This window comes from Myotis myotis, unplaced genomic scaffold (genome assembly GCF_014108235.1).
Source record: "Myotis myotis isolate mMyoMyo1 unplaced genomic scaffold, mMyoMyo1.p scaffold_m19_p_18, whole genome shotgun sequence".
Classification (NCBI taxonomy): Eukaryota; Metazoa; Chordata; class Mammalia; order Chiroptera; family Vespertilionidae; genus Myotis; species Myotis myotis.
This window is the reverse complement of record NW_023416322.1, coordinates 10,015,659-10,039,294: the sequence shown is the minus strand read 5'-3', so window position 1 is coordinate 10,039,294 and position 23,636 is coordinate 10,015,659. Positions and strand designations below refer to the sequence as shown.

The window sequence follows — 23,636 nt, the reverse complement described above, 5'->3', positions numbered from 1 at the left end:
AAGGAGGTTTCTACTCCAGCTCATAGATCGGCACCTTCTTTGATGTGGCCCTGAGCCCAGGTCTTGACAAGACTCAGAGGTTCACCATTTCAGGGGAGCCCGGCGGCAGCCAGCGTCTTCATTCCTCTAGGAGTGGAAAGGGAAGAGCCACGGTCCCCCTAGATCCCGGAAGCACTGACGCTGGTCAGGGGGCTCCGCAGAAGATGTGTAGAGGGCGCTCAACCCAGGCTGTGTCCTAGGGACTGGGGGGCAGTGTTCCCAAGTGAGTGGGAGCTGAGACCGATCCCTGCCATCTGTGCCCTATCCAATCCATGCCAATATCATACCATGGCCTGGGCCAGGTGTCTTACATCTAACATCGGGTTATACCCTCAACCTTCAGGTTTGGTGTTCCTGTCCCTACTTCCCTGAATCTGAAAAGAAATATGAAGGCGACGTGCCTGGGGCCTGGCAGCTAGAAAGTGGCAGAAGGGCCCTTCATGCTCTCAAACCCTATAGCTGCAATGATGTGGGGCTTCCCAGGTAACAGTCGCCCCAAGGTCAAGGGGAAGCAGTGGAGGCAGCCCAGAAAGCTGAAGGGGAAGGAAAGCAAGGATCTGTGGGAGTCACGTGGCCCTGGCTGGCTGCCACGCCTGTGGAGAGTGTCCCTTTAAGAACCCAGGTGTGGGCCAAGCACTGTGCATAGTTTCAGTTTGGGCAGCAGCAGCGCCCAGTGTCCTGCTGGCAGCTCCTAGGAAGGCAGGGCTTGTGGACTCGCCAGCAGGCTGTTCCCCCGAAACTGACTCGACGCGAGAGAAGCAAGTCTCTAAAAGTAAGTGTGGCTGCTCTGGGATCCCCAGATGGGATGCCAGCTGGAAGGGTCTGGGATGGTGGCGTAGGCAACCCCCTACATTCGCAGCTCTCAGCCTCCCAGCGCCGGACTGAGCACCTGCTTGGGGAGTAGAGGTGCAGATCCCAGAGAGATGGGTAGGGGCGCACGTGTGTGGAGGCCCGCACCCCTTGTGTGTGGAATTTTGCAGGTGGGAAGAGGGATGCCTGTGCTCAGCACATGTGGCTGTTCTCCAAGTTTGAGCCCTGAGTTCCCTGCTCGCGCCTCCACAGGTGCAGTGTGTGGCCTTAGGCAAGTCCCCTCGTGGCTCTCTGAGCCTTAGTGTCTTCCCCTGTAAAATGTGGATAAAAATAACAGCCATCACGTAGGGTGGATGTGAGGTTGAAATGTGAGGTTCAAATATGTGGGAAATTGCTTTGAAAACTCCCGAGCAAAAGCAACAACTGTTGGGTGTGTTTTTGACTTAGTTCAGTTACTCAAGGACTTGTGAGCATCAGACAGACCTGGATAAGATAATGCGTATAAAGTGCCCGGCACATAGCAGTGACTCTTCTAGCCTATGGCGCTTTCTCCTCCTCCAGCTTCCTGGTGAGGGCTCATGCAGCCCCTTTTCTGGAGCTTCGAGGAAGCTCTGAGAGCCTAATTTCAACCCAGCTTTGCTCCATGAGGTGTAGCACCATATTGTTCTGCCTTTGCTAAGGTGGGGAAGATGAGATCCTCCCAGGGTGAGCGAGTAAGGTGGATAGAACCCGCTCCCCAGGACAGTTGGCGTTCTGGCATCCCGATGCTACTCCTGGCTCTGCAGACATAGGCCTCTCCTCCACATGCCCTTCCTCTTGCCCATCCTGACTGGGTCCCCAAGCCAGCCCTGCGCCTCCAGCACAAGCTCCATCCTCACCACCCCAGTTCCCTTCCTGCAACTGTCTGAGGCCTGGGGTCGCCCGAGCTGCTGGCTCTGTTTTGGACACAGCTGTCCCTCTCCCCTTCATGAGGGGAATGACAGGTTCCTTAGCATCTGGAGAGGGGATGTGCGGATTCCCGGGATAGGGTAGAAGGCCGCTGTCTGGCCTGCCCGGAGCAGCTCTGCGCTCTGCATGCCTCCTTCTGGCCTGGATGTGGGGCTGCAGCAGAAAGAGCCATGCACCAGGAGTCAGGAGAGCATCTACGCTCTGCAGTCATTGCCTCTCCCTGGGCAGCCCTCGATCTTGGTGGCTTTGTTTTATAAAGAGAGTGACAGCAGCAACTTCCACGTAGTGAATCCACCTACCCACAGCTCTAATCTCATTCCCGCCTGAAACACACCCGGAAGGTAGGCAGGGTAAGTGTCACAATCGCATCTTATAGTCGGGAAACTAAGACTCCGTGAGCTAGTGCGAGTGGTGTCGGGTCACCCACATGTACCAACGATGACATTTTGGCCCAGGCATTTGATGTGGTCATGGGGACATTTTGACATCACCTGAGAAACGAAATAACCAACTTTTGAAAAGTAGCATGACCCAGGCACGTGCTTAGCAGAGACTCCCCGAATCTGTGTCTCGCCCTTCTGAGTGGGCTGAGGCCACGGTCGCCCAGACCCTGGCCTTGACACAGTAGGACGTGGTAGAGAGAAGCTTTGGAGTGTCTGGTTACAGGAAACAACTGTAACATGCCCTGCACACGGTAGGTGCCCAATAAATAGCAGCCATTATTATTTCCAGGAAGAAACGTCTTGTCGGCAGCTACCTCTGGGTTTAGGTGTTCCTCCGCTGGAACTAAGTCTTCTGTGAAAGGTGGAGGGCAGAGAACGAAACTAACTTCTCTACGATTGGATTTCCTTCTCCCAACTGTTTCCCCTCAACGTCAAGGCCCCGCAGTATAGCAGAGTGGCAGAGAGCTTAGACTCTCGATCCAGAGTACCTGCATTTGAATCCCATCGCAGTTACTTACCAGCTGGGCAAGATTATAACTTCTCTGTGCCTCTGTGAAATGAGTTTGCCTGTTTAATTCTACCTCATAGGGTGTCTGCAAAGATTAAATGAGTTAACATATGCAAAGCACTAGGAAATTACTCAGAGTGTGCTAACTGTAAATACTGTCCCCCATTCCAATCCTAGTACATAACAAATGTCTCCTCTTTCAGGCCATGCTGGCCCCAATCTGAGCAGCACACACGCAGACACACACAGACACACATATACACACACCCTTCTTCAAAGGATGCTCAGTGAATAGAATTCTATTCTCTTCTCATTCTAAGATGAGAAAAACAGGAGACTGTGTTGATTTTAGAGAGGAGATGGAAAAGAAACTAACACTTTTTAAATTCTGACACCATACCAAAGACTTTACATATGTTGTTCCATTTCATCCCTACAGCAACTCTACACTCGGTACAATTATCCCCAGTTTACAGGTGAGGACTGAGGCTCAAATAATTTAAAGACTCCGCCCCCAAATCATGCAGCCCCAAAGGGAGAGAGCTCAGAGCCGAGCTGATGAGCCCATGCTCTGTGCCACTCTCCAAGGACACAGGAACCGTGAAAGTCAAGTGCACGGATCCCAGTCCTCCTGTGCTTGAGTAATTGCAACGTCTTAAAGCTGAGGAGAACTTTATACTGTTTAAAGTGCCCCCATATACACTGTCCCACTATCCCCCTCCCTATTTCCCCATCCCACGGTAGCCCTTCGATCTAGAAGCGTCAGGAGCTCTGAGGGAGTGAAGCACAGTGGTACAGGTCTTCTGTAGCCTGTGACAGAGCAGGGCTCTGGCCTCTGGGTTGTCCTCCATCCTCCAGGCTCTTCTTCACGCTACTGTCCCTTTAGTGCCCAGGACCAAGAAGGCATTTGGCAAAGTGAGAGAAATTAATTCTGACATTTTCCTTCTCAAAGGGGAGCTAAGAGGATGTAACATTCCCAATCCCATCGGCCTTTGCTGTGCAGCTGGTCCTTGCAAGACACTCTGGTGCGAGGCCCTCTGGGGATGGAGAGATTGGTCTAGTTGGCCACTGACTTCAAGGAGCTGCTCTCTGGCACGGTGGATGAGATAAATACCTACACATCAAGGTAGAGGGGGATGGAGCCAATAACAAGGATTCTAAGTCTTTGTTGAAAGGCTTATTCCCAGAGCTTCATGGAGCTGGTATTTCAAATGCTTAACTTCTGCTTTAGTCTCCCATTGATAGTAGGCCACTTAGACAGGGAAAGGACCAGAAAGTCCTGGATCTTTCTAGCTCATACCTTCTTCAATCCCCTCGGCTATTCTTTCTCCATCTACCTGCCCTCTGGAGTTCCAATTCCTTTCCCTCGACATCGCCTTTACTTGGAGACAGCCACACTCTAGGGCAGGGGTGGGCAAACTTTTTGACTCGAGGGCCACAATGGGTTCTTAAACTGGACTGGAGGGCCAGAACAAAAGCATGCATGGAGTGTTTGTGTGAACTAATATAAATTCAAAGTAAACATCATTACATAAAAGGGTATGGTCTTTTTTTTTTTTTTTTTTTAGTTTTATTCATTTCAAACGGGCCGGATCCGGCCCACAGGCCGTAGTTTGCCCACGGCTGCTCTAGGGCTTCCATAGACTATATAAATTCTCCTAAGCTCTCACCTGTCATCACAAGCCTAAGGCCCTTCCAAACCACACAGACTGCTCTCCCTCCCTAGAGGTGCTGTGGTTTCTGGGCTCCATCTGGTGCCAGTGGTTCTCAACCTGCGGGTCACGGCCCCTGAAAATACATCCTGCATATCAGATATTTACATTACAATTCATAACAGTAGCAAAATTACAGTTATGAAGTAACAACGAAAATAATTTTATGGTTGGGGGTCACGACAACATGAGGAACTGTATTAAAGGGTCGCAGCATTAGGAAGGTTGAGAACCACTAGTTTGGTCTGTACTCAGCCCCTGCACCCATGAGAGATGAGACTCAAGAGTAGGGAAAGGGGTTGTTCAGTACAGGCCAAGGGAGGCCCCCTCTCCAGCCAGGCCAGCTCTCTTCACGCCTCTGAGTGCCAAGCTTTCTGCTCCTCCAAGTTCACACTCACAAGTTGTCAGCCACTGCCACTTGGCTTTAAGTCCCCATAGGGCATGCTCTCTGTCCCCTCTGAAGCCCCTCTGAAATACCAACCTCTCCATCCCCAGAGGGCCTTGCACCGGAGTGCTGGAAAACCCCTGAGAGGGCTCCCCTGGCCCTCTCCTGTATACCAAACAAATGAAGAGCCCAGAATTGCTAAAGGACAGGTAGCTCAGCAGTGGCCATGCCAGGACCTGTTCAGGAGACCCCTCACCCTCCAAAAAGGGAGGAAGCCTAACATTGGATGGACAAAGGTTTGGACTCAAGCGATGAGAGCTAAAGATCAGTCATTCTGCCCAGTGTGGCCCAGTGGTTGAGCATCGACCTATGAACCAGGAGGTCACGGCTCGATCCCTAGTCAGGCACATGCCTTGGTTGTGAGCTTGATCCCCAAAGGGAGGCACGCAGGAGGCAGCTGATCAGTGATTCTCTCTCATCATTGATCTTTCTATCTCTCCCTTAGTCTCTGAAATTAATAAAAATATTTTTTAAATATATTTTATTGATTTTTTACAGAGAGGAAGGGAGAGAGATAGAGAGTTAGAAACATCGATGAGAGAGAAACATCGATCAGCCGCCTGTGCACATCCCCCACCGGGGAAGTGCCCGCAACCCAGGTACATGCCCTTGACCGGAATCGAACCTGAGACCTTTCAGTCCGCAGGCCGACGCTCTATCCACTGAGCCAAACCGGTTTCGGCAATAAAAATATTTTTTAAAAATTAATTATACTAACTGAACAGAAGCTAGCTAGGTTAATTTCATAAGGAGACAATCACTATTCTCCAGCACATCACATACCCATGCCCCACTCCACAGCTGTGTAGACTTATATTATGAATATATCAAGGGCAGTGGCTTGGTAAAAAGAGAATGATCTAGATTACACCAGCCTCAGCAGCGAAAAACAACTCCTATTTTAAGGGCTAGAAAGGTACTTTCATGTGTGATATACCAGCCTATGTATATCCCAAAAGGAGAGGCCCCTCTGCTCATGCAAGGAGTGATAACAGGGTAGTGATCCAATTCTGCTATGGGTCTTGGGGCCAAGAATCTCTCTAACCCAGCCATGGGCAAACTACGGCCCGCGGGCCGGCCCGTTCGGCTGTTCTATCCGGCCTGCGGAGCCGAAAGAGCGGAGGGTTCTCTTGCTCTCCCCTCCGCTCCTTCACCAGCAGCAGTGTTAACATGGCAACGTCGGGAAACACGGCCGCAGCTCCTTCTGAGTCCAGTTTAAGAACCCATTGTGGCCCTCGAGTCAAAAAGTTTGCCCACCCCTGCTACCCTTGGATCAGGGGTCCTCAAACTTTTTAAACAGGGAGCCAGTTCACTGTCCCTCAGACCGTTGGAGGGCCGGACTATAGTTTAAAAAAAAAAAACTATGAACAAATTCCTATGCACACTGCACATATCTTATTTTGAAGTAAAAAAACAAAACGGGAACAAATACAATATTTGTATTTGCATGTGGCCCGCAGGCCGTAGTTTGAGGACCCCTGGCTTGGATTTTCCATCAGCAACATGAAGATAATAGTATCTGCCTCTGTGCTGTTGTGGAGACGGATGAAGCCATGTAAGAAAAGAGGCTAGAAACGCACCAGGTGCATAGGAGGTACCCACTAAAGGTTATGTTCTTTCCTTCCTTCCTTAAGCAAATCCTTCCTGGAGAGGAAGTCTGATTTCACAAGGAAGAGATCCCTAATAATTCTCTAAGCCCAAGTTTCTTTCGGCTGTTAGCAGAGAAATTGTGCTTCTAGTTTAGCTCTGGGCAAAGATTTCCTATTCCTGAGAGAGTGGGCGCCCTTGCCCTTCCATCATCTCCCCTGGGACTAGACTGTGTTTCCTCTCCAAGACCACCCTCTGCCAGATTTGCCCTTCCAGCTGTGCATGCCTGATGCTTGCATCTCTGGCCCATGGCTGTGCAAAGAGTCATGGGTACACGTGTGTATCCTCCCCAAACCCGGACACCCACAGCCATCCAAACATGTCACACATGAGAGGAAGCCTGGGCTGAACATCCGGATGCCGGTTGCAAACCCTGGCATCTGACTCTCTGTGACCAGGGCCAATCGCTTTTACCCATTCGAGGAGGGCTGCATCCCCAGCTCAGCCCATGGGAAGACTCACTCCAGTCTCACAGAAATATTAAGAAGCTGGCTTATCTAAATAGAGAATAGGAACCAGAACCATGGAGAGCCACTGCTGGTGGCTCTTAAAACAGCAAGTGGCAGTTTGTCCTCCCACCTGCCACTGAACCCAAGGCCAGTGCAAATGGCAGGTGGTAGATTCCCCCAGACTCTGCAGCCATGTGTCCCAGAGGACACAGACTTCTCAGCCTTCTGACACTTACTCCCACCTGGGAGCCTCCCTCACCGTGACTCCAGTTGCTCAAACAGGTGGTCCCCCCTCCAGCGTCCCCTGAGCCCCTCCAGGGTGGGGCTGATGTGGCCTTTGGCTAAGGCCCCACTCCAGAAGTTAATCATTGGCCTGGTGTGAACGGTCCAGGGCAATTAACCAGAATCAAGAGCCTCAACTTGCCACCTGACACCCATATCTGTCCCCACCCCCCTACCCCCCATCCTGCTCCCCTTCCTCTTCCAAAGAACTGGAGAAACAGAGTACCTTTATCTACACAAGGAAATAAAAAGGTTCCTTGCTGGGAAATTCCCCCAAGGAAAAGAAATAACCAAGATAAACAGCTCTATTGCCTTTGGCTCAGGCTAGCGAAGGGAGTTGCTGCTGGGCAGTGAGGGCTGGGCAGTAAGGGGAGCCTGGGAGAGCGGTCCTGACTCCCTACTGCTTTGAGCTTCCTTATGTTTGGGGTGGCTCATTATTGCCCAAGCTCAGTTAACATGTTTCTCTCCTTCAACACTCTTGCTTTCAAGTTCATTGGAAAGTTTAAAGCCTGTCAGAGTCTGTGGGAAAGCGGAGACTCCCCTCTCCTCCCCTGGGCTGCAGCTTGTGTCCTAAAAACAGCTGTGGTCAGACTGGGCCCTGGGACCCTCAATTCTCCCCAGCTCTGGGCTGTGTCCACAGACTCGACAAGGTCCACGTGCGCTGCACCCTCTGAGTGGCTTTCGTCTGCCCAGGCGCTCCAGGCAGGATAGCAAGAACCAAGTCTCTGGGGAATCATGGGCGTATCATTTAGCATCTCAAGATCTTGATTTTCTTCTGCATAAGATGGCTATAATTCTATCTGTTTTGTCTTATTAAAGGGAAGTTATGAAGCTTCAGAGAAATAGTGTAAAGGACAGGGCTTTAGAGCAATGAGGAGTCTAAAATAACAGGAATAAGGCCCTAGCAGGCTTGGCTCAGTGGATATAGCGTCGGCCCTCGGACTGACAGGTCCCGGGTTAGATTCTGGTCAAGGGCACATACCTCGATTTCAGGTTCCCCGGCCCTGGTCAGGAGGCAATCAACCCATGTGTCTCTCTCACATTAATGTGTCTCTCCGTCTCTCCCTCTCCCTTCCACTCTCTCTAAAAATCAATGGGAAAATATCCTCGGGCGAGGATTAACCAAAATAAATAAATAAATAACAGGAACAAGCTCGTGGGATAAGCACACTGCTGTATTTGAGGTGTAATTACGGTGCAGTGGGAGAGGTTATGAGAGTCCAGCAAAGCTGAGTTCAAATCTTGCCCACCTTACCCACCCACACACTTGACCCTTTGCGACCTTGAGAAAAGCGCTTAATCTTTAAGCTTTCATTTCTTCCTATGTAAAATGTGGATAAGAATCCCTACCTCATAAGGGCTGATATCAAGTTTCAATGAGACAATACACCGACATTATTTCACACAGTGCCTGGAACATGTAAGAAAACAGTTGATGGTGGTTATGCCCATCATTGTTACATTTGAAACTTTAATCCTTACTAAGCTTTCTCTATGGGGCTTGCTTTACTCATATGAACACACCATAAAATATGGCAGCCCCCCTCCACCTCCCAGGACGGCAGCTGAGACGGAGAGATGGGGCCACATGTTGGTAGGAACCAACCATCCAGCGAGCCGTTCCTGAGATCTGACAGATCATGCTCAGGACCGTGCCTCCCAGGCGGAAATACGGAAGAAATGGTACTTGTGACCCGTCCCAGAGAAAGTTGCAGATGAGCTGAGAAGATAAAAATATACATGATCACTTCGGAGGAACGAAAAGTACTGTGAGGTGACAAGACTTTGAGTTCTAATGGGAAAGGCGCAGCCATTCATTCTTTCAATAGGATTTATGTCCATTACTGGAGATTCAACACCAAACTGGTGTTACAAGAACTCTAAGGTCATGTAGACTTGGAAGGCATAGGAGCTTCATCCCTTCATGTCATTGTCTTTCAGCATCCAAGCAAGAAATTGGCCTGGGCCCCACAGCCCAGAGGGAGCCACCAACGATGACGCTCTTCTTCTTCACCTGCCTGCTGGCTGTTCTCCCAGGTGCGTCTGCCAGGTCCCGGCCCACTCCCTGCAGGATCCAGTTCCCTGGGGATGCTGGGATCAGGCCCACCCCAGGGATGCCCCTCTCAAAAAGTCTATTCCCTCAAGAAGGGATCACACAGGTGATGGGGAAAATAGATTACGGATCAGGAACAGAAATGGAAGTTTCTCATTTCAAGGCCAGGGGTCTGCTCTTCACTGGGAATTATAAAAAAGACCTAGACCTTGAGCCAAACATCTCTATGAGATGAATGGGGTTTGGGAAAAAAATGACTTATCCTTCCTGGCTCTCAATATTTTTATCTAGAAAAAAAATAATCTAGAATGTGTTTTTTTAGGAAAATAAGGAAATAACAGACAGTAAATGCAAAAGTTTAGCACCCTACAAGTGTTGTTTTTTTTTTAAATAACCAAGGGATATCTATAATTAAAGCATAATATGCTAATTAGACCGGATGTCCTTTTGGACGAAGCTGGGGCTGCAAGGGAAGCCCGGGTCCAGGGTGCCAGAGGGAAGCTGGTGCCGGCAGCCGGGGGAAGGAAAGCCTACTCTTGCACGAATTTCGTGCATTGGGTCTCTAGTCATTAAATAAAGTTTACATTTCATTGTCCTTCAAATGATTATCATTAATAAATTATCATTAGAATTTAATGATTAATCACTTATTTTACCCAATAGCAGCAATTGTCTAGCTGTAGTACAGGCAAATAATCCACTGAAGGCCTGTGTGTTGGGTGGAAATGTCATCTCCTTAAGGTGGGCTATCGGCATTCTTTCAGCAGGTTTTACCTCCCACGGCCTCAGAAAGCCTCTGTTCTCTGTCCCCACAGTGGTCTCCATGAAAAGTCCCATCTTCGGCCCCCAGGAGGTGAGCAGAGTGGAAGGCAGCTCAGTGTCCATCAAATGCTTCTACCCAGCCACCTCTGTCAACCGGCATTCCCGGAAGTACTGGTGCAAGCAGGGAGCCAGGGGCCGTTGCACTACCCTCATCTCGGACAGCTACTTCTCCAAGGACTATGAGGGCAGAGCCAATATCACCGATTTCCCAGAGCGCAACATGTTTGTGGTAGACATTGGCCATCTCACCAAGAATGACACTGGGCACTACAAGTGTGGTTTAGGCATTATTAACCAAGGCCTGTACTTTGATGTGAACCTGGAGGTCATCCAAGGTGAGGATCATTGGGCTTCTGTGGGAGAGTGAGAGGGAATCATCCCAGGTGCAATGGGAGGGCTGGAGGAAGAATGTGATGAGAGGGAAAGGTAGCCTAGTATGAGTTGGGGAAGGCTGTGGGTCCTCCTCCCTCTGGAGGCAAGGACCTTTGGTAACAAAACATGAGAATGAGACAGATGGCACCTATCTGGGGGGGGGGGGAGGGGGGGCAGGTGGACTTTTCTAGATCTTTGGGGCCTATTACATTTTAGGGTTTTACTGAGGCCCTAGCTTCCAAGCACATTAGGAGAACAACTCTAGTGTTTGGTGAGGTGGGACAGGAGGTCTATGAGCTGAGGGATGTAGAAAAGGCAGGGAGAGTTGCAGAGGGATCCTTAAATTCCTGCTACCAGTGCACCCTTTAGATCAAGACCTCAGGTCACCAGAAGGCTTCTTTGCAAATGCATTTTTTATCCAAGACCCATTAGTCCATCAACACTCTCAGCATAAACTATATGGCCACTTCTTTTCCAAAGACCAGGGCTCTGAAAGGACAGGCCTTTGAACAAGCCTGTTCTAATTGAGAAAATTTAAAAAAAAAAAAAAAGATTTTTGTGACAAGGTTTCAATGACAAGGGCATTTTAGATAATGGAGGGAAATTAAAAGAGAAAGGTCTTAAGGGAGGACATTTTGAGGGATTCCCAAAGATATGTTTTTCTGTTTTGGGGTGTGCTTAGTATTATCTGTGGACCCAATAAAGAGTTAATTCAGGTGGTTGTGGAGATTCATAAAATCAGAGTCTTAAGAGCTAAGGAGAGCTTAAAGTTGGCCCTATATAGGACAGCCAGGAGAACACTGGAGGCGATGGGGATGTAGCCACCAGTCAAACACTATAAATGGCAGAAATTCATTACTTCACAAAGAAGTGCATTCCATGTTTAGACTGCTGTACAGTTTAGAAACTCTCTCACAATACACTGAAATCCACCCCCTTGTGCTGACATTCATTCTGCTCACTTTAATGCACGTTAATTTGGACACTACTATGTAGAGGCATCATGCTAGGTCCTGCATGGGAGTTGAACATGTGTAAAGCATCTGTCCTCGAGGGACTTCCAGTCTGTGGGGAACATAATTAACTAAACACAAGACTGGATGTATGTGATATAGATGTAAGTAAAAGGAGAACACAGAAGATGGAAAGATTAATGCCAGCTTGCGGGGCGGAGGGGGCGGGGGAGGCGCTTCACAGAGGAAACAGCAGTAAGGGTGACAGGCTCACCCAGACCTTCACTGGGAACACTGAGTAGTCCTATGTCTCCAGAAAGTGAAATCACAACTCACCTCCTGCTCCTCATCCTGCAGGTCCCGGGCTCCAAAACGGCATTCAAGTCTATACAGCAGACCTGGGCAGAACAGTGACCATCAACTGCCCTTTCACGTCCGAGAATGCTATGCAGAGGAAGTCTGTGTGCAAGAAGACAGGCGAGGCGTGTGTCCTAGTCACCGACTCCACTGGGTATGAGAGCCCTGAGTACAGCAACAGAGTTCAAATCACTATTCAGGACACCAGCCAACTATCGTTCAGCTTCATCATCAACCGAGTCAAGCTCAGCGATGCCGGGAAGTATGTCTGCCAGGCTGGGGATGATTCTAGAGGTGACAAAAGCAATGTTGACCTCAAAGTGCTGAAGCCTGAGCCTGAGCTACTTTATGGAGACCTGAGGGGCTCAGCGACCTTTGACTGTGCCGTGGACCCCGAAATGGCACGTCTGCCCAAATTTCTGTGCCGGGTGAACAAAGATAAAGCCTGTGAAGTGGTCATCAACACCCTGGGGACAAGGGCTCAGGCCTTTGATGGAAGGGTCCTGATTACTCTCAAGAACCAGGGCTTCTTCAGTGTGCATATTACTGGCCTGAGGAAAGAGGATGCTGGGAGCTACCTGTGTGGAGCCCACTCTGATGGGGAGCCTCAGGAAGGCTCGCCCATGCAGGCTTGGCAACTCTTCGTCAATGAAGGTGAGACTCGAGAGCGGGGGAGGGAAGAGGTGGGGCGCTCTGGCAGGTGAGAGCCTAGCTCACTCCCGGTGAGTCTATTCAGTCTTCATCTGTCAGTCAACAATATCTGTTCACAGATGAGCCCTGAACTGGATGCTTTGTGGGCAGCTGTACAGGACAACTAGGAAACACAGCCTCTGCCTCGTGTTATCTTTTAGTTCTTCTCTGTCATCATTCTGATGGCTGTCCCTGGTTGATAGAAATGCGGAGAGTGAAGCTCCTGGTTGAAGCAAGACTTGTAGATTGGCTGGGCTTCAGAGAGCCACAGTGAGGACAGAACATGGCATCCCAGGGCTTGCAGGCCCATCTGTCCCTTCTCCCTGACTCTTAGCAGATGGCTCCTCCTGACTTACACTCAGATGATAGAATCAGTGGTTTGTCTTGCTCTCAAAGCTTTCCCAGGAAGGCAACACCCTACCTCTGAATTTTCCTCCCCAATATCTCTTAGGATTAATTGTTATTCAGCAAGATCTGGCTTACTAAGCTCTACTTTGGTGAGCCACCAATATGGCGAAATACTTAAATCTCTGCTCTCTCTCACCCCAGAGCACTCTGCATGGAGTTATCCTCATAAGAAACAACAAACCAGTACTTACTGCCCTTGTGCCTTTTAAGGGGCTCACACTCCCTGGGCATCATTTCTCTGTCCGGCGTGGGGTCCTTACCACATTCCTCATCCACTCCAGTCACCCAGGATCTCACTGAACCTCAGTATGAACTTCTTGGAGAAGGGCTGTCCTTCTCTTTGGGAGGGCCCTTGGGGTCCTCAACAATTAAACTTATCTGTGCTACAGAGTTTGTATTTTAAATCACACTGTTCTAAATATAATTTCTTAATTTGGAGAAAATGCGTCAGGCTAATTTTGTGGTACAAGCGAATAAACAGGCAAAAGTTATATACAGGAAGATTTTGTAAGAAGGCAAAGAGAGGAGCTGGTAGTCTCTCTTAAATTCCTTCCAGTCTCTGCTCAGAATAAGGTAGGGGAAGGAGCAAGATGTCCTGACTAGCGGTGACGATTACAGGGGTCTGTTTGGGCAACTCCAGCTACAGGCTCTGTGACATTAGGAATGTCTTTCTCACTTTCTGGGGCAGGTGAGGTCATTATTATGAACCTCACCCTGAGTGAGACCAGGGAAGAGCCTGCTCAGACCATGTTGACATTCTTCCATGCCATCTCTGCCCTTCTAGAGACGACGATTCCACGTATTGTCTCTGTGATGAAAGGTGTGGTAGGAGGCTCTGTGGCCATGCTCTGCCCCTACCACCCTAAGGATAAAAATAGCCAGAAGTACTGGTGTCGCTGGAATGAGCAAAACAGTGGCTGCCCACAGCTGGTGAGCAACGAGGGGCTGGTTAAGGAGCAGAGCAAACCCTACGAGGGCAGGCTCGTCCTGCATGAAGAGCCAGGCAATGGCACCTACACGGTCATTCTCAACCAGCTCACCACCAAGGATGCTGGCTTCTACTGGTGTCTGACCAGCGGTGATACTCGCTGGTGGTTCACAGTGGAGCTCAAAATTGTGGAAGGTAAGCCCTGGTTGGGTGGCTCAATTGATTGGAACATCAGCCCGGGCACCAAAAGGTAGTGAGTTCGATTCCTGGTCAGGGTACATACCCACGTTGCTGATTCAACCCCCAGTTGGGGCATATATAGGAGGCAACCTATCAATGTTTTTCTTTCTCTCTAAAAAATCAATAGAAAAACATATTCTCAGATGAGGATTAAAAAAAAAAAAAAAGGAGCTGAACTGGGCAAGTGGGAAGGGAGGCAGCCCAGTGCTCCTCTAGTCAGCAATAGCATCACCCCCTACCACTCTTCTTCTACTTCACCCACCTCCATGCTGGTGGGACAGACCCCAGGAGAGAGCCTGCCTGTGCAGAGGTCATGCTTTCAGACCTGCAGCAAGCACCCTTCCCAGCTCTTGGCCTTCACTCCAGACTACCGCACACATAGCTCATCCTATCTGAAGTGAGCCCAGCCTTTGTATTGAGTCCAGGAAAGAAGAACAAGGAAAGCCAACTGAAGCCAGTGTGCGAGGTTCTCTGTTCTGTGATAGACTGATTACTTCCTGGTGGTCACTCCTAAAAATTATTACCTGGGTGCATAATTACATGTCTTATAATGCCATTCTTTATAATGCTGTCCAAAAAGGAAATGAGCTGGACCAAGGTCCCCACCACAGCCATTTCCTTGCAGCATCGTCACCAGTGCCAACTTCTGTGCCTATTTCTCTCTCCCTCCCTCCCTTCCTGCTCCAGGAGAGCCAAACCTCAAGGCACCCGAGAAAGCCATTGCTTGGCTGGGAGACACTCTCAAGGTGCCCTGCCACTCGCCATGCAAGTTCTTCTCCTACGAGAAATACTGGTGCAAGTGGAGCAACAAAGGTTGCAAGGTCCTGCCCAGCCAAAACGAGGCCTCCAGGCAGGCCTCTGTGAACTGTGACCCGAACAACCAGCTCACCTCCCTGATCCTGAAACCAGTCACCGAGGAGGATGCGGGCTGGTACTGGTGTGGGGTGAAGGATGGGCCCCAATTCGGAGACACCGTGGCTGTCTACGTGGAGGTCAAGGAGAAGGCGAAGGGTGAGTCTTCAAGGCCAAGGCCTGCTTCCCCCGGGACCCCAGATAAAGGCTCCTGCTGGGTGGGGGCCCAGGTTTGGCTCCAAGAGGCTGGGATAGAAGAGGTTTAGCCCCCACAGAGTCTCAGCCCTCCAAAAGGGGCATCCCAAATAAATACACAAACCAAGAAAAAAATAGCAGGCCTGCCATTTAACCTCAAGACAAGTCCCATAGTTGCCCCTCTGGGCCATTTGAAAACCTTTCTATATGTAGAGATCTTCCTTTTTATATAGAAATTTCTAAGTCATTGTCATATGCAATACACTCTGCCAAAGCCGGGTCTCTATAGACAGATGCCTTCTCCTGCAAGGTCTGAGAAAGAAAGTTAAGGCCACCTCTTCTAGTAAGTTTGCCTTTTACACCTCTTTCTTAAATGTCACCTGAAATGTTTTATCCCTAATGCGGGTATTTTTAGTCCCTCTAGAAATGCAATTGTCTGGGGCCTACTGTTCTGCCTCACTGAGGAACAAAGTGCCATGCTCCCACCAGGGGGCAGCACTATCGCACCCAGCCCTACAGTCAGGAGGCGTTGGGCAGGGTTTTAAAGCTGTGAAAAATCTCCTTGTTCTCAAATGATGGGTGGGTCAGCCCTTATGCACACTTGGATCTATGATACGGAGCCTTGTAGATGAGAATAAAGAATGAATTTGGTATTAATGGGGCAGAGGTCATTTGTGACAAACAAGAGACCATCATTCCTCTACGTCTAATGTCATCCTGGTCCCTACCCTAACAGCCTTGAAATCTCACTCTGACCCTGTGAGTCACAATAAAGTCCCACTCCTCAGACTCCCTAGCCTCAGAAGTGCAAACGTAAAGAGCCACAATTCAGCCCCACTCTGCTCTCTCCAGCATTCCAAGATGTCAGCCAAGTGAATGCGGCGGCTCCAGGCAAGGAGGTGATAGAGCCACCTGTCAAGGTGATAGAGCCGCCTGTCAAGGTGATAGAGCCACGTGTCAAGGTGATCGAGAACCAAGTCATTAAAGATCCCAGCCTTTTTGCAGAGGACAAACCAGTGAAGGATAATGGAAACCCAGAGGACAGGAGCAAAGCATCTGCAGACTCTGGCAGGTGAGGAAGGATTTGGGGCTCTCACTCAGAGAGCATCTCAGAGGACAAGGACCTGAGGCTGGGCCCCCAGGTCTGAGCAGGAGAGCCTGTCCGCTTCCTGATCATGGGGCAGCCCTCACTGCCACTGTGGTGCTTGGGAGAGGCCATTGGTGCTCTCGGCCCTTCTCCAGGGGCTAGGGCAGTGTTTACCGCCCAGGTCAATTTCCCAGGTCTGGGATGCAGAGAAGGCCCAGCCCTTGTCTTTGCCGTGGCTGGGAAGGTTTCTTAGCACAATGGAGCTGGAGGGTTCTAACAGGAGGAAGGTCTGGATCAACCTGAGAGGAAGATCTAGCCAACGCCAGCACAACGCGGGGCACCCAGGTTTCCTTTTCCATGACGAATGCACCCAATCTCTCTTCCAGCTCGGCGGGACAAGGAGGGAGCTCCACAGTGCTGGTCTCCACGCTGGTGCCCCTGGCCCTGGTGCTAGCACTGGGGGCCATGGCGGTGGCGGTGGTTAGAGCCCGGCATAGGAGGAATGTTGGTGAGTCCTGGGATGCTCCCTGCCCCCCACCTCCCACCCCTTGGGTGGGGGGCTACCATGTTCTCTGCTCTTTCATAAACTCAAGAAGAGGTTCAGGGGAAGCAGGGTGGGGAAAGATAAACCCACAGGGGCCCCAAACTTACATGAAGTGCTGCTATCTCTGGAAGGCCACCCCCCGCTGGCTCAGGTCCAAGTTCAGAGGCAGAGCTGCTAAAGAGAACAGCAGGGTGCTCGGGCACCTGCACTTCCAGCCTAACTTGAGAACTGATTGGATGTGTGACTTTGGGTGTCCCATTTCACACCTCACGGTTCAGGACAGAGATCATCATACCACCTCAGAGGGCTGATGAGAAGACAACGCGAGGCGCTGTGCACGGAAAGGTCTCAGAATGACAAACAGACCAGGGATTAGTGAGTCTTGATTATTCATGAACAGAGACTGGGAGGAGACTCATAACACTTCCAGTCTGCTTTGGGTCACAGAGATGAGCAGCCAGAGACCCTGCCCCTCCCCCCAGCTGTCCTGGGGGGCTCCCTCTGAAAGAAGCAGCACGCCCTGCTCTCATATGTCCTCAATCCCATCCCTACACCAACCCCTCTTTCCCCTGACAGACCGGGTTTCGATTGGAAGCTACAGGACAGACTTCAGCATGACGGACTTGGAGAACTCCAGGGATTTTGGAACCAATGACAACATGGGAGCCTCTACGACCACTATCACTCAGGAGACATCTCTCGGAGGAGAAGATGGTATGTCCCTCACTTGAGAGGATGCCTGACCCCTGGGAGAGCAAGAATTAGAGCTGATTCTGCCCGGCAGGTGTGGCTCAGTGGTTGAGCATAGACCTATGCACCAGGAGGTCGCTGGTTCGCTTCCCAGTCAGGGCACATGCCCGGGTTGCAGGCTCCGTCCCCAGTGGGGGGCGTGCAGGAGACAGCCAATCAATGATTCTCTCTCACCATTGATGTTTCTACCTCTCTCTCCCTCTCCCTTCCTCCCTTTCTAAAAATCAATGAAACCATATTTTTTAAAAAAGAATTAGAGCTGACTCTGTGTGGGGTGGGAATGGGAGACTAGTGAGGGCTAATTCACCCCCTTCTCTTCACACAGAGTTCACGGCCACCACCAAGGACACTGTGGAGACCCAAGAGCCCAAGAAGGCCAAGAGGGTAAGGGTGAGGAGGGGGAAGGAGGCCTCCCTTGGGTGACAAAGAAACACAGTATGAGGGACCGCAGTTAGACAGGAAAAACTACCTCAGAGTAGGGCTGTGTCGGAGCAGGGAAGGCGGGATGAGCAGTGTTCAGGAGAAATGTCTGAGGTTGAGACGCACTTTACTGGCGTGGCACTGGGCAGGTAGATGCACTATGTTTATAGGCTGAATGCACACAGGAGGGAGGGAGGCTGGGGAGGAGCAAGGCAAGTGCATGAAGTTTGGCCGCAGCATGGGAAGGTCAAATATGAAAGGCTGGTGATTAGGCAGGTGCTCCTCCTGGGCTGGGGCCCATGGGCTTCATGTCACCCACCCTCCCTTGAGAGTTTGCTCATGACTGGCCTTTTGCCTGGGCCTGGAAGACATTTAAGGCTGGTGGGCAATCTGATAGTCACTAGATGTCCCTCCTCACCCCAACCAAGTGCGACTTCACTTGAAATCCTATCAGAGGGGACTCCTGCCTTTGGGTCACTATCACCCTCCCCTCAGCCTCCCTGACCCCAAGGTGACAGTGTTTATCAGGTCTGCTCTCCCTCACAGCAGCCAAGCCCCGCATTTGGAACAATGATGGGAACCAGTTAGTTCTGGAGACAGCCTTTCCCCTCCAGTCTTGTGTTGTGTCCCTGGGCGGGTAGAGGAAGCCTGGACCACTCACCCAACGTGGCTGCTGCCAGCCTAGACCCCTTGCCCTCATGAACTGTGTGGGCAGAGCTTCCGGGGACAGGCCCAGGCAGCAGAGGGTTCCACTCCATGTGTCGGAAGGAGGTAGTGAGACCAGAGGGAGATATTTTTAGAAGCTGACTTTCCGTTTCTTGTTGGTAAGCATGGGGGCTGGCATAAGAACAGGCAGTCAACACAGGCTTGGGTTGCGGGGCCAGGATGATGGACGCAGGATATTTAGTGCATCCTCTCCTTCCAACCCCGCTTGCTGAGCGAATTCTCCAAACACTGACTCCTCTCTCGTTCCCCCTCAGTCTTCCAAGGAGGAAGCTGACATGGCCCACACGGCCTTCCTGCTCCAGGCGAACAACATGGCGACCAACGTCCAAGACGGCCCCAGCAAAGCCTAGGCCAAGCGCCCTGCCTCCTCCTTCCACCCTTGCCAATCACCTTCAGAATCACATTGATCCTTCGGGCCCTCAGCTCGGCAGGGCTCGCTGCCTGCACGCAACCCCACCCAGGCTTTTCCTGCCTAGTCCCTCTTCAGTGGCTTCCAACCCTGGCTTCGCTGTTCCTGCTGGGGGTGAGGCGACGTGAGGACTTCCTGCCTGAGGGAACGTCTTTCTAATGAGACAACTAAGGTGTGGAAGGAGAAGCAATTTTTAGAAAGGCCTCCTCAAAAAAAAAAAAAAAAAAAAAAAAAAAAAAAAAAAAAAAAAGAGAAAAAAAAGAAAGAAAAAGAAAAGAAAAGAAAAATAGCTCAGGAAGGGTGGGAGGTAATTTTAGAAAGGCGGGCCATTCAGGGCTTCTCTGTACCCTTATTATGGGATGGCAATGGGATTCTCCTCTTTACTCCATCCCTTCATCTCTTATCCCCTCCCTCCCACCCATCCTCTCTTCTTCTTTCCTTCATTGAAAATACATATATGAACTCTGGCCAGGTAGCTCAGTTGGTTAGAGCGTCATCCTGATACTACAAGGCTGCAGGTTCCATCCCTGGACAGAACACATATAGGACGCAACCAATGAAAGGAACAATAAATCAATGTTTCTCTCTCTCTCTTTCTCTCTCTCTCAAATCGATCAATAAATAAAAATGAAAACACACACACACACACACACACACACACACACACACATACATTAATCCTCACCAGAACCCAGGCATCTAGCAGAATGAACAGAGATGCTGCACACCCAGCCTGCAGCCTTTGTGTAAACCTCACTGAGTCCTTGGAAGCCACAGCTCCTCTCAGTGTATTGTACTCACTACGACCTAAATCCTCATCAGGTATACTCACCTCTCTGTCCACCTTGGGACAAATCAGAAAATGTCTGGAGTCCTGAGGCCTTAGGGATCCCGTATCATGGGCATATATACAACAAACCTTAAATACACATTCTTAACACTTTACAGGGTAGAAAATTGAGGTCCTGAGAGGTGAAGAGGTTTGCTCAGGGGCACCAAATGAGTTACACTGATTTGGTGACTCCTGTTTTCTTGGCCAGGCATCTCTCTACAAGAGCCCCTGCTCTCCTCGTGAAATCAGGATTCTAGAACAATCAGAAGGGGAGGGAGCGGGGGAGGAAGACAAAATTGCAAATGGAGGCTGGTCTTTCCCAAGCCCCACCTCTGGTAAGACAACCGGTTCCCTTTCTGTCACTCACATGAATCTAAGAGGATAAGAGAATGGTCCAACACTCACAGCCCCTGTATTAGAAGAGTACCAAGTGGAAGGGAAGATAAGAGGGCATTTGATGGTGCCAAGGGAGGGTCTGGTCTCCAAAGAGCTAAGGTTTAAGGTCTTTCTTCCTCTGAGCTCTGTACCTCAACCAGCTGGCACTTGCTAACAAATAAAAATGTGACTTAATAATTAAAGACTATGATTTCCATTAAAGAGCCTTAGACTGCATTTGTCCCCCATACCTTCTGTTTCCCAGACAACCCTTTCAGAGCAGTTTGCTTGGACCCCACTTTCAGGCACCCCATAACATGTATCTAAAACAAAGTCTCTTCTATCTCCATCACTGGACTGAGGAGAGCTATGAAACTCCCTCCAAATGGGACCAAGATTATATTCAATAAAAGAATAATTTGGTCACCACCAATGGTCAAGACCCCAAACCTCTGTGTAACAGAACATAATTAAGACTGTTTATAACAGAACAAACTGAAAGCAGGTACAATCAGTGCTCCTCTTAGGCATTAAAAAAAATCTTGGTGAAGCATCCATAGAATACTTGACCTTGAATTTCATACCTTAATGGGGTATCCTCCAAGAACAAGAAACTGTTCATCAAAACTCAAGTTACCAAATAAATAAACTCCCTCCACTGGACTATCACCTAGAAGCTACTTAAAGAATAGCTTGGCTTTTAGAATAGTTGATCCAAAGTCACTTGGAGGACAGTGATTAGATTAAAAAACACACCAAAAAACCACCATTGTCTACTAAGGCCATTCCTAGGTTCTAGCACTGAAACGTGTCAGAACCTATAAGCCCCCACTCCAGCCCAGACTCCTCCTCCGGGCTCTGTGTATGGAGAGTTCTCTCTGGGAGAGAGTTCTTCCCAGCCTTCTATCCTGCCTGAGGTGGGGCACAACCTTCGCTTCCACCCAGGCCTTGAACATGATGCTGCTGATGCCACATGCTTCCTCAGCCTGCCCTTGACAGGACTCAGACATCAGTCCTCCTCGTCTCCCCTCCAGCCCCACCAACCGCAGTGCCCAGCCCTGAGCCTTGGGTTCCTCCCTGGCCAGGAGGGGTGGTTGTCTGGAATATTTCTCTGTCCTCTACAACGGAAATACATACCTAGCTTCTCCGGAATGAGAGCAAATCAGTCCAGGAGCCCCAACGCTACAGGTGTGTGTCAAACCCTATCAAAGTTTTACCCCTGGGAAACTGCTCTCTGACTCACCAAAGGGTCATGACTGGGGCAGAGGCTTAAGGTGCAGCTTCCGTATTAATGCCAATAACCTGCAGCCAATCCTAAGCTTGTGCAGCCTATATCAGTCCCTACAATCAAAAGCCAAGATATGTCACTAAAGCTGAAGACAATCCTATATTATTCTTGACTAATATTGTCAATAGGTGATAGCAAGTAAAACAATGTACTCCCCAAAGTGCACCTGATTCTATGCAGCTTCTTGGACAAAGAAACCCTTCAATGAAGAAGAAAATGGGTTAATAGCCAACCTGGGATACTAATAAGGCTCAAAGCTAGAAAGTGCCAAGGCAGGACCAGAACCCAGGACTTCTGACTGGATCATGGAAAGGGCCACTTGAGGACTTCAGCCTTCAGTCTGAAAAGGCCCAGAAGATGGCCCTTGGGAGCCTGGTCACAGGGAGGCCAACGCAGGGTGAGCATTAGTCAAGCAGAACCAATAACGACCATCTCCACCTGATGACCATGGCTAACCTCCACTGCTCTCAGACATTACTCCAGGCCCCGTGCGAAGCCCTGTGCAATGCTGACCCATGCAATCCTCACAACAACCTTCTGAGAAATATTCTTCTTCGCCCATCTGTAACATAGGAAGGATAATGAAGCCTAAATTACTAGAGATTAAATATGACCAGAGGAGAAGTGTTCTAAGTCCTCGGTACCAGTGTATTATTTATTGCCTCCACCTACCTGTCATCGGGCTCTGAATGTTTCCATCCTGTCCATCCCTTCTGATCACTCATTGCTCCTAGAGGATGTTTGACCATCAAGCCCCCTTCCATTAGTGTATTTCAGCTGATCAGATCTTCTCCTGGGAGCAGGAGCACCAGGGCAATTCAGCAGCCCTGAATCAGGAAGGAGAAATGAGGTTAAATGGGAGACAAATAAGAGAGGGTAAAGAGAAAAACAGTAAGTGTTTCCCACTTTGCAATTTGGCCAGGCATCAGCCTTCCCTGGGGCTCAACCGTGAGATCCTGGAGCAGCAATGTGGAGGCAGAGACTGGACAAGCCAAGGTCTCGAAGCTTTGAGACTGGAAACATTCACTTCCTGTCTACATGTCCTCAGACCCCTAATTCTTGCTCTTAACACCCCAATGTGGTTTTTCTGAGGGTTTTATTTGGGCCACACAAGATGTGAAAATCTCTCCTACCCACTCATCCCACACATCCTCAGCACCTCCTGGCAGGCCCCAGCCACAGCCAAGCCAATTCTCATCTTCACACACCACATGTTCACACATCACACACTCACACTACACAGCACACATTCACGTATCCTACAACACAATATACACACTCAGCCACACATCACATATTCACACATCACACACACACATCATTATGCCACACATCATGCATTCACACACTGACATCACACATAACATTCCCACTGCACACCTCACACTGTCACACACTTACACATTACAGCTGTATGTCACTCAACTCTCACATATTACACACTACACATTCATGCTCACACACACTCACGCCCACAATCACACCTACGACACATTCCTTCATTTGTTCTCTCTCTCCAAGGCAGTCCCAGACATGGAACCCATAGCTGCCCAGCTATGTGGCAGAGCCCTCGAAGTCAGGAAGGATGGAGGCTAAGGGGACCTGTGGCCTCTGGCCTTCACTCTAATCAGAGGCCTGAGGCTGCCCACTGACACGTTGGCCGAGTGTGGTTGCAGGAAGTCATGAGTACAGCTGCTCTGGGCCGGTGGAGACACAGATAGGGTGGGCAGGGCAGGTTGCCCGCCCCCACACACGCTTCCTCTGCACCTGCTCTGAGCCTCACTCTCGATTTCCACTGCGGACGTCATTGTTTTGTGTTTTGGAGAGCTTGTGATAAATCTGGTGTGTAGGGGCCAGGGGGAGGGGTGTGCACAGGACCACTGAGGAGCCTGGAGGCCGTGAGCCACATCCACCCAGAAGGATGTGGGAAGAAGCCTCAGTCCCCTGTGGGCACCAGAGGCAGCAGCGCCCAGGGGTGTGGCCCTGGGAACCAACCTGGGATGTAACATCCAGGAATGAAGTTTTGGAAATTCTCTGATAAGTGACAGCCCC

At 50.0% G+C, this 23,636-nt stretch overlaps 1 protein-coding gene across 1 annotated transcript; it reads left to right on the top strand.

The window, feature by feature from the left end:
- The first annotated feature begins 697 nt into the window (after nt 1-697).
- Nucleotides 698-20,515, top strand: PIGR (polymeric immunoglobulin receptor). Its single transcript, XM_036344756.1, has 11 exons — nt 698-811; nt 9,225-9,320; nt 10,152-10,493; nt 11,841-12,494; nt 13,723-14,061; nt 14,794-15,117; nt 16,006-16,225; nt 16,627-16,748; nt 17,361-17,498; nt 17,860-17,918; nt 18,935-20,515. Exons 2-11 carry the CDS (start codon nt 9,278-9,280, stop codon nt 19,028-19,030), a joined length of 2,337 nt encoding a protein of 778 aa, XP_036200649.1. The 5' UTR covers nt 698-811; nt 9,225-9,277; the 3' UTR covers nt 19,031-20,515.
- The last annotated feature ends 3,121 nt before the right edge of the window (nt 20,516-23,636 follow it).